This window comes from Aptenodytes forsteri, unplaced genomic scaffold, assembly GCF_000699145.1.
Source record: "Aptenodytes forsteri isolate BGI_AS27 unplaced genomic scaffold, ASM69914v1 Scaffold309, whole genome shotgun sequence".
Classification (NCBI taxonomy): Eukaryota; Metazoa; Chordata; class Aves; order Sphenisciformes; family Spheniscidae; genus Aptenodytes; species Aptenodytes forsteri.
In genome coordinates, this window is record NW_008795857.1 from 2,111,823 (window position 1) to 2,123,433 (window position 11,611).

The window sequence follows — 11,611 nt, forward strand, 5'->3', positions numbered from 1 at the left end:
AGGTCTCTTCCAACCTCAATGATTCTATGATTCTATGACTCTATGATTGATTTAGGTGAGGTTTTACTAAAGGGACTTAAAGCCATCATCTTCTGTGTTATGTGACTCTGTCACACGACAGTACAGTGGCTTCTGCATCATGAGAGCTGGTCACACAGCTTTTCAGTGCCGGTGTGGGAGGGTTCAAATTCTACCTGGGCTACAGACTTCCTGCATGAACTTAAGAAAAAATGAACTTCTCTGTTATACAGTTCCCATTTCTAATGGAACTAACATATCTTCCCGCTGGCTCTTTTCCCATCCTGTCTATTCAGATTGTAGTCTCTGTGTGGCAGAGACTGGGAGTCTGCTTATTAATGTATGTGCTAGACTACTATGAGGTTTCTATGCAATATTATAAACTAACAGAGATATAACATTTCCATCTAACAAGTTATAATGTACGAGATTTGACAACCTTGATCCAGGAATGGGCTTCCAGATTCCTTTAAAGATAGTAATTTTCATATTATGCGTTCATCCCTCTCAGAGCTGCCAGTGTAAGATTTATAGTAATAAGAAATTTTAACTTTCTGAAGATCATTAAGAGTAACTAGTGCCAACAAAAATGTTGCTACTAAATTTTCTAAAATAACAATTTTCGTAAGTGCAGCATAAACAAAATATATGCTGTTGTGTTACATTTATTGAAGTAAAAACAACTCCTAATCATTTAGGATAGCTTGCACAACTCATATAGCTACAGTTTTTCAGTACAGTGCTTGACCAGTTAACAGTTCAAATCTTTTATATCACAACAGATCATGGGGTAATCTAGCTTTTTACTTAACAATAATTAGGTCCCATAATGTAAACAGCTGAGAAGGGAAACTGAGAATAGTATGCGTACCATTTCCTTTTTGGCCAAGGCATATGTGTTCTAAACTGAATTATTTCTTTCCAGCAGTACATTGTGATCATGCACCCTTTTATTTGTGTTTTACTTTTCAAGGCATTTTCTCAGAAATAAATATATTGACCTCTCTAAGAGCCATGTGCTTTAAGAATGTGTAATTTTAAAAGCATGCTTTAGGAAATATTAAGGATTTTTTTTTACTTGAATACTGTCCATACTTTATTATTATGATAGAAAAAATACGAGGAAGATTTTCAGTAAGTTCCTGTATCTTTGGAAAGTCTGTGGTTTTTAGTTTATTGTGTTCAGTTTCCATGTTGCTGAGAGGCTGTAAAGCTAGGGTATGATAAAATTAAATTTATTTGGTCTTTCACGTCCAGCTCCTACAAAGACATATAAAAACACTGAAATTTAAGTTGAAATTATTTTAATAAAATCAGTGGGTTTGCAGCTAACTCGGTGCATGAGTGAGTTTTGTTGTATCAGTTTAGGTTCCTGAGCAGATTGTTTTTGTTCTCTTTCTGTGTCAATCATTAATAGACATGTAAATTTAAAAGTCTCTTCCATTTTTACTGTTGTTTCAGGTAATAATTGCCCTTGCAGAGAAAAACCGGTCCCACATTCCTTACCGAAACTCTATGATGACCTCAGTGCTAAGAGACAGCCTGGGAGGAAACTGCATGACTACCATGATAGCAACGCTCTCTCTAGACAAAAGAAACATAGATGTATGTTATTTCCATCTATTTTCAACAAAAATGTTTTCACTTCTCTAAAGATCCTGCTCTTTTGACGTTTATTACAGTTTGCAATTCAAATGTGTATGCTTTTATTCTTATCCTTACAAAAAAACATTTTAACTGTGTTTCCAGGAGATAATTTTATCAGTGGAAATTGCAGTAAGATGTAGACAAATCCTTTAGGAAATGTGCTTTTCTCTAAGTAATATCAAGTCAAGGAGCAGTTGGGAAACAACTTGCACCTAGTAAGGAACTATTTTTTTTTTTTTTAATTTACTGTTTTCCTGGTGAATAAATCTTTGAGTTATGAAAAGGCATTTCCAAGGAATTTTCCACAGGACACATTGGTAAGATCTAGAAGTAGATTATGGATCACACTCAAAGCCTTGGCAGAACTTCTGTAGACTTCTTTGGAGTCGAGATTTCATTGAGTATGGTAGACAACTGGAGAGGGAGTTGGGTGGGGTGATTTGGGAATTTTGGAAATTTTTCGAATACTTTTATCTCCCTTCACCAATTTCCTGCACTGGAATTATATGTAGTGATGTTTTCTTCTCTTTGTTTACCAAAATGGGCTGCAATGTGAATACATAGAACCCTGCTCAAAGCCATTTACAGTCTATTTATTTCCTGATTTTCCATAACATCAAAGCATTCTAATGTGAATAAACAAGACAAAAAAACTATTAAGCCTGTTTTCTGAAATACAGTGGAAAGCATTATACTAAAACCGTACTTCATCTAGTTGAAGACTTTCTTTTCTTTAGAAAATGGACTTTGCTGTTAAATGAAAACAGATTGTTCAGACTTGTAAACATGTAATTATGCAAGCATGATGTCTGGTTACAAATGCAACTGGATCAGTTTGTTAATGAATTTTTTTTTTAGGCACGTGGGATAGGCACCCTTTCGTATATCGGTTCATCAGGTGTATATATCTCACATTGCGATCTGGGTTTCTACTTTGGGAATATTTAGCCCAAGCAATTACCCAGAGTAGGCTACTGACAGTTTTCTTGTTCCTGCTTTAACGTATACCAGCTACACAACAGACCTTCTTCTCCAAAAATGAACAGAACAGTCCCTACCCTGCTCCCCAAAACCTGATAAGTGCGAGTAATATTAGGACAGATGTTAAGTCAGATATTAGAAAATGTCAGAATTAGGATAGCTGCATAATTTTAATTTGGAATTTTGTGAGTCATTATGCATAGTTATGTTTGGTTTGCTTTTTTGTTTGTTTTTTTTTCCATTGGATATACATTTCATTCACAAAGGAAGCACAAGACAGAATTGCCCCCCAATATGAATTCAAGTTGTATAATGAAAACAACTTTCTTAAGGACCTAGCTTTGTCTCTTGCAATGAAAGCAGTGAAGCAGAGAATTCAAAGTCAGAAAGGGCACTCTCATGAAGCGGACAAATCGAACATTATCCTAGAGAACTAGATTATATTCCTACTTCTACCGAAGAGTTTGTATTCAACTTCTCACCTCACCTACAACATATTTTTTGTGCTAGTTTTGTGGAGTGCTTGAAAGAAGATGTTGATTCTGAATTGTAGCTATATTAATTATTATAGCTGTAACTGAAGTTGAATAGAAGCTGTTTTGAATAAAATATCATATAATAATCAAATACAATTTTTTTTTGTACTGTTGACTTCAGTTTCCCTTCTGTTAAGCGTAGACATTCTACCTACTTGCAGCAAAGCAATACCTAGAAGGTTAACTGATTAATTTTTGTGAAGCCCTCAGGTACTGTAACAATAAGCATGGCAGAAAAAATGATTAGGAAATTAGGAGCTGTCAGCTTTGATTACCATTTTGATGGCATAGAATAAATAGATGATAAGCTTACATGCTGAACATTGAAGACTGAATTGATTAGCTACTCATTAATTTAACATATGCTTCACACTGAACAGGGCAAAGAGGTCTGGTGGAAATGTATATGTGTTTACTGTACATATAATTGTACTTAACATATGTATAGAACAATGAAAATCACATTAGTTGACCATCATAGCACAGGAACTGTACAGCAGAGGCAAACAGAGTCCAGCTAAGACTATGTGCAGCTCTCTTAATTGTAAGGCCTTCTTTTCCTTTCCTTGAAAACTCCTCTTTGATTCTGTGTGTATATATTATGTCTTTGGCAATAAACACTAGTATCTTTCATCATGTAACCCTAATTCAGATACCACCCCTCCAAGCACTGAGAGAGACAGAATTCCTGTGGAAAAAAGAGTATATGATCATATATTTAAATTGGTATTTTCATACGTTGGAGGACTGAAAACTGCAGAATTACTTTGATTCTGAAATACAAATCTGTAGCAGAGTAAAGTTCTCTTAATGTAGGGGTTATGTGTAAATTCTTACATTTTAAATGCAGACTGGCACATCTCAGAAAATTTTATCATGCAGTTTATCAAGCATCATTGGAACTTCTAAGACTACTGCATGATGTTTTATTCTTTAAGCTAACTGAGAACAATTGCTGGCTTTTTATTCATTAGGTGATATGTTCTCAAGCAGGGTATGGCATGTAAGTATCAGCTGATCTCAAAGGATGGAACAATACTTTAGGAATCCTCGATTTCATTCTGTGCCCTAGATGGGAGTATGCACTGGTTGTCACAGAGTTTCCTCCACAACCTCAGTCTTGTATCTCCTTTTTTTTTCCCCCTAACTTCCTGTCCTCCTGCACTTCATCTTAGCTCATCTGACAGTTTTTCATCTGGTATCATAGTTGCTTCCTAGTTCCAAGTCTCCCAGCTTGTTTCTCATTTGTCCTGGACTTCCACTTTTCCTCCCTTCCTCTCTTTTCCCAGCTTCTTTTATATATGCTTCTCTAGTCCCATTTTCACCAAAAAAATTGGTTTTAGTTAATTTTCTCTTTTTCTCATCATTCAGAAGTTTTTACCTCTGAATACTATGGCTTTCTTATCCTTTAGTGCCAGCTGGGGACTCATTTGAAACACAGTTGATCAGGGGATTGACTAGGTCAATAAAATATGTACTATGATTCGACAGTATTATATGTCACTGACATTAATATGCTAACCTAATTTCCCTTGAATGTTGTTTTGGAACATGAAATGGTAGATTAGTTCTGTAAAATATACAAAACCCAGAAACTTAGTTCGATGACTTCATTAGCAGTCTGTTCTACTTACCTGGTGCAAAGCTAACTGAAATTTTTCTTTTTTCTCGCTTTTTTTTTTCTTCCAGGAATCTCTATCAACCTGCAGATTTGCACAGCGCGTTGCTCTTATTAAGAATGAAGAAATTCTTAATGAAGAAATTGACCCCAAATTGGTGAGAGTTGACTGGGGGCAGAGGGAAGGAGATTGTTTTAAGATTTAATAATCAATAGCAGTCAAATGGATGTTGAGGATTTTATACTGAATCATGCCATTAAATTGTTTTTAGATGCAAGTTCCAATTTTTTCTATAAAATAACTATCTTCATTTTTTTTCTTTTGGACATAATTATAATTAAACAGACTTTTATAAAACCCCTAAAGGTTTTCTCAGCTCTTAAGGCATCTGAGGAGCAATGGTCACTTTCATTATAGTCTTCCTGTTGCTTCTTTTAGGGTGTTAGTTTCTAAATCGTGGTCACAGATAATTGGATGTCCCTAAAACTCTTAAAAAATCTAAGATTACTAGTCACTTGATGAAGGCATGCTTGCTGCACTGAAACAGTTTGCGTATTAAAAAGCTAAGAAACATACAGATACAGTCCTTCCTTGAGATTGGTCCAAGGAACATTTTAGCTAGGAAGAAAGAACTCTGAAAAGTTACCATTAGGAAAAAAGGAAGACAAGTAAATGAGATGTAGACATAGGATTTCCACACTAAAGCATTAGACTGATGTTCACATCCCAAAGAGCAGCAGAGGAACTCTGCAGAATGGATCAGGGATTTAGGAAGTACAGAGAAGGATAGAGGTAATAATCCACTTGGTAAAGCACAAAGCATTGCCACATAAAGCAAATAAGTTTCTTCTTTTAATGTGCATAACAAAAATGTACTTTTTTTTTTTTTTTTTAGTATTTGGTTAGTCTTTCCTTTGAAAGATTTTATATGCATCTAGCTTGTTACATACCAGATTTGTTTGAAGATGTGCTCTGTAATATAAGTTCTACTATATTAAGAGGCCTTTGTTAATTTATTTAATGTAATTTTCTGCATTACCTGGAAAATTTATTTCCTTTGTAAATATTAAGTACACCTATTAAGGATTGATTAATTCAACATAGTATTGCAGATAATGATAGCTACTGGATCAGCCGGGTTACATGCTTTATGTCAAAGATGTTTTCTGATATGGGGAATGTTTGACTGAGGTTACACTGGTCATGCCAAAGCTGCATACATGGATATAACGAAGAAACAACTATGGATGCATTCCAGCATACCCTCTGTCTCTGTGACAGAGACATCAGATAAAAAATAAGTTCAGGTTAAGCTATTATATTATTCTGTTTATATATTAACAGACAATATTTAAAACATAGTTTTTAACAACAATTATAAGTTTGAACTGTAGATTTTCACCTCTAAAGAATATAAAAACTGAATGAAATATTCTAATTTCAGTGGTCCTGTACATTTGTATGATATAATAATCACATAATCATTCTTTTTAATGGGCAAAAGTATTACTGTATTTCTAAATTTCTCATGACTAATTTGTACTTACCAGTTTTATGTATTTTGTTCTAATATGACCTTCTGAACTGGTTAGGAAATGCTTTCCTCTTGAATGCTAGACTGCAGAAAGCTAGATTATATAACATAAGAAGCATTTGTTTTCTAAAAATCGGGTGATTAGATGGTTGATTATTTCATTCATTGTTACTTGATGGTAATTGACATATTTCAGTTAATGTTAATGATTGTGCTTTTATTTTCTCTTGTCCTTGAAGTTCAAAGGGAATAGGAGATTCTTGTCAGGTTTTCTGCTAGTTTTCTTTTTTTATTATTATTTTATATATTTTTCTTTCCAAACAATTTCTAACAGTAACAGCATCACAAAAAAAGAAAAAAAGAGCGGCCAAAAAATAAACAAACAAAAACCCCTGGTAAACACTGAACAACTTCTTCATTTCTGTCTGTCTGTCCTGTTTTTTTTTCTTTCCTATATAGGCTTTATAGTACCAAATCATGCAAAACATTTCTTCCATGGCCACAGAAGCCTTTCATTGAGGTGGAACACATGCAGGCTCCTGAACATTTACTACATCCTGTGGAGCTATACTCCATGAGTTTGGTATGTCTCGCTCTGCAGGATCATTTAGCAAGTAAAGCGAAAGTGGACTCATGAGAGTTAGAAAACTATCCCCTCTTGTGGAAAAGGCAGGGGAACACAGGTACCTAGACTTTATATGGCTCTGTGCTCATTGTGGAATCTGTTGCCCATCTTAACTACTTAACGTACATTCCTAGGGTGCAACATGATTATTCAGTAAAGTGCTGGACTTATGATGTTTTTTCATAAAATAAAATGCCATTTATTTGCAGTATTTATCATCTGTAAATTGAATGCATGCTTTATAAAGGGAGTGCATAATACCTTTTGATAGATCTGAGTTAAGTCTGACTGTTGTGTAAACTTTATTCTTCATAATGGAGACTTCCTGACTGTGTATCTTACTAAGAAGATGAACTTGTACCCATTGTACTTTTTAAGCAACTAAGCTCTGAACCTCTCTCACTCATGACCAAAGGATTTGGTTTTTAAACTGAAAATGAAACTGTTGAGCCTGAATTAAATCTAATCTCCTCTGGCATTCATTTAAAAATAAAAATGAAAATATTATGCTTCCGTAAATTTTTGTTTGTCTTAATACTTGAAAATCAATCTTTTATCCATATCCTGAAATATCCATGATATTTCTGCTGTTGTCAGATTGACGTTAATCAAGCTAACAAATTTGAACATTGAACAGGAATGGTACTGTCAGTTGCAGCTTTCTGCCTTTTTATACTCCAGCCCCAAATTTTACTTTATTGACTCAGTAATTGATACAGACTACATCACAGTGTGGCACCAGAGTGAGGCAGCCTAAAATCAGGTTAAAATGTTTGGCCTGCAATGTTCTTGAAGCACTCTTGCAACATCTGTAATTGACAGTTCACCACCTTAATAGATTCTTAAATAAAATATTGTAAGTTAGCCTTTCATACTTTAGAGTAACAAATGTGTTACCGGTAAGTTCACAGTTAAAAGAAATAATCATATATATGTTTAGAATATTTTGATTTTTAAAGTAAAAATACCCGTTCAAAGTTTAGGAAGTCATCGTTAAATTTAAACATTAAGAGAAATACAAATGTTTGAATGAATTTTAACATCCAGTGAAAATGTGTCATCAATTTCAACAATCTTATTTCTAGAAAGTGCATGAAATCAAGAATGATTCATTTTTCCCTGAAAACATTCTCCTCTTGGTAACTTTCTTTGCACATGGAATCGGTGTCCTCATATCCATCTAAAATTATCATTGGACTCCTGATACATTTGAGCCATTATAAGGCAATGCATCATTAGAATGATCAATCATAAAGTATCCAAGAACTTGCTCATTCATGGTTTAGACTTAGGGATTTGCAAGAATGATTCATTTTTCCCTGAAAACATTCTCCTCTTGGTAACTTTCTTTGCACATGGAATCGGTGTCCTCATATCCATCTAAAATTATCATTGGACTCCTGATACATTTGAGCCATTATAAGGCAATGCATCATTAGAATGATCAATCATAAAGTATCCAAGAACTTGCTCATTCATGGTTTAGACTTAGGGATTTGCATATTGTGCCTGCTTTGTAGAATTTGGCCGTGGGAGGCTAATGATTTGTAAAATATGGTTTTATACAGACATTTTTTCCAGAAGTACAGGCTCCAAAAATGAGCTATTAGAATTTAAAAATCTAGTTAGATTATTAAACTGTTAGAAATTGTTTGGAAAGAAAAATATATAAAATAATAATAAAAAAGAAAAACAGCAGAAAACCTGACAAGAATCTCCTATTGCCTTTGAACTTCAAGGACAAGAGAAAACAAAATCTAAAAAACTTTCTCAATCATTACTATTCATTAATGCAATTTAATTTCATTATGTCAATTTGTACTATTCATTTGTTTTTAGCAACTGATACATCCTACAATTATAGTATGCTATAAATCTAATAAGAGTGGAATGTTACATGAGGAAAAAGAAAAGATTAAAATACTAAGATACTGTTTTGGAATTTCTGTTTCTAAATGGAAGGTAAAAAGATCACTTTTGGTGTGTAGTTGTCCTTTCTATAACAAAGACACCAGTTCTATTTTAAATGTGTTTTCATTGCTACCAGGCAAAACTTATGAGTCAGAAAGCTCTTTTTAGTCCTATGGCAAATTATTTTTCTCTTTTGCAAATAATCTTTTGAACTCTTTCTGTACAGCCATGTCTTGCAACACATAGAATTTACTGAGTTTGGAAGACTTTTGTTGTTTTTATAAACGGAAAAGAAAAAAAAGTGCTTGGTGTATTTAAGGCATTTGGACTGTTTTTTAGAAAGAGATGTTGTTTAAAAAAAGAGAAAACCAAAGTATACTATTTCCCTAAACTCAGCCTTCTAGTGCAAAAATCAAAAACTAGCTATAATTTGTAGGTGATGCTTGGTTTATGCCTTGCTGTTTGTAGATGATTGTCCAGCTGAAAAAGGAGATCCAGGAGTTGAAGGATGAGCTGGCGCTGGTGACTGGCAAGGAAAGAACGTCAGAGCTTTCACAAGACGAGCTACTTCAGTAATGGCTTACATTGTTTTCATTTTCTTCTTTTGTGGTGATACCTTTCATCAGTTTCTTTGTTGGCATAAATATTTAAGTTCATCTCAGAGTTGTAAACTTCTCTGAGTGAATATTAAAGTGAAGTTAGGTGCCAGGTTAGAACGGCAGTTTTCCATGAAAAGCTGCATGAGGCTGCTGGCTGTGTTTTTGCAGCCTCAGCTTTGAGGAAGTGAAGCAAAGTAAACGCAAAGGATGGGAATGCCTGTCAGATGCCAGGCAAAAAGAAGTGTTGTATAATAGTGCAGAATAAAAAACCAGTCTCTCTCAAAACTGGATATACGATCTGAGTAGAATTCAAGAAATATTCTTTGTGCTGAGAAGTGTCCTGCTGCACTGTTAGTTTGACATAGGCTAAGAGAAATCTTGCATTTCTGATACACAATTAATCAATGTCTTAAAAGCCAAATACTCAAACATTTTACAGAGCATGCTATTGAAAATGCATGATTAATTCACATAAGTGTTTAACATCTTACAGCTTTTTGTAACAGATCGGTACAGCATGTAAGAACTTTCTATGTATAATGTAGAAATATTTACTTAGGTCTAAATGTTCACAATAACTGAATTCAATTCCCAGTTTTGAAAAATTAATTGATTCTGTAGCATGGACCTATTTAATCTCTGTGCCGCATCTGTTTAAAGAAAGTAGTATGTGCCTAGAGATTTTGTTTGGTTAGTATATTAATGGTAACTAAGTTGAAGCTGTGATAATTTTTAGTCTTATTTTAATTTCTCTTTGAACTGGTCCAGAAGAAAACTACCAGTGCTAACAATTTCCCCTGACATCCAGGAGATTCTGGAGACATGAGGACAAGCTGCTCCCTTGAACCTTGAGTTTCTCATGTAGATTGTTGTCACTCTTAATTCTTGTTTTGTTTTGTTTTGTTTTAATTCAGAAATTAGATGACATCCGTATCAAGGATGAGGAGCTAGGTAGCATTAGGTATATATTTCTTTTACATCGTTAATCTGAGTAATTTTCAACGTAGGCAGTTACCAGTATAATCTTCTAACCAGAAATGTCTCCTCAGTTCCTATTGGGTTAATATTTATTTATCCTTCTGCCCAAAAGTATGGGAGTCAAATGCACCAAGAACGTTACAGGGTAGCACTGGATGTTACAAAATCAAGCCACAGAAAGAAAATGAAAGAAACAAGAACAGAGAAGTATCTTTCTTTTTCTTTACATGCAAAATTAAATGCCCTTATTAGTTAGTTTCTTTTTAACCTGACAGAACTAGTCCTTCAGAAGGTGAGTGACTCTCAGTGACTCTATTCAGATATACTTAAATAATCTATATATTAATTTAAAGATGTACTTTCCTAACATTATTGTAAAAATCTGTCACATGAATTTTCCACAATGGTCTTGTTTGCTGTTTAGTTTGTATAGGGAAACTGGGTTTTTGGAAATCATTTGGGTTTTTTAGGCCACACCCATGAATCTTACTTCCTAAGATTTCCTACCTGACTTTTGCCATGAAAATGGCAGTCTTATAAATGGGAATGGGTTCACAGTTGATGAAAGTTTTTAATATGAATATGCAAAGGAAAACTAGGAATGTACCATCTGCATACAGTTGCATTATAGCGTACATCTGGGACCCTTGTTTCAGAAATGTGTGACAAAAAAGTGTATCAGTTGTATGTTTTTACTTTTTATCTATATAGCACAATATATAGGGCATTACCATGTCAGAAAAGGTTGCTTCTGAGATGATAGCAAGGAATTTTACATCCCATTCCTCCAGAAAGAAGCAGGGAGGAGACTTTAATGAGTTTCTGCCTGTAATAAGACACAGGAGAAATAACTTTCAAGGACCTCAACTATATTAAGACAACACAAAATTTTAAGTTTTTTTTAAATTTATCATTTATTTATGTTTACTCAGGCTCATGTAGCACATGTGTTCATTGTTTCAGAAATAAGTTCTTTCTTGGAACAAATGCTCTGCAACTAAAATACAGAACAAACCTTAAGTACTGCTGACTGAGATACTTTTTCAGAGGATCAATAATAAACAAGAAGGACCTCAAACAACCTCGTCAGTCATAAATGCCATATAATGGCCTTGTTCAAAGACCATTATTTTTAATATAGACTTAAAATGGATAAAAGAATT

The 11,611-nt window shown here is 34.0% G+C and overlaps 1 protein-coding gene across 1 annotated transcript in view; it reads left to right on the forward strand.

Annotated features, from left to right (window-relative positions):
* The window catches only part of KIF6 (kinesin family member 6), a 209,533-nt gene that overhangs the window by 83,077 nt on the left and 114,845 nt on the right, over window positions 1–11,611 (forward strand). Inside the window, exons 9-11 of the mRNA XM_009283804.2 lie at window positions 1,480–1,623; window positions 4,872–4,958; window positions 9,340–9,443. Of these exons, the coding sequence (XP_009282079.2) occupies window positions 1,480–1,623; window positions 4,872–4,958; window positions 9,340–9,443 (335 nt within the window). The remainder of the gene's footprint in view (window positions 1–1,479; window positions 1,624–4,871; window positions 4,959–9,339; window positions 9,444–11,611) is intronic.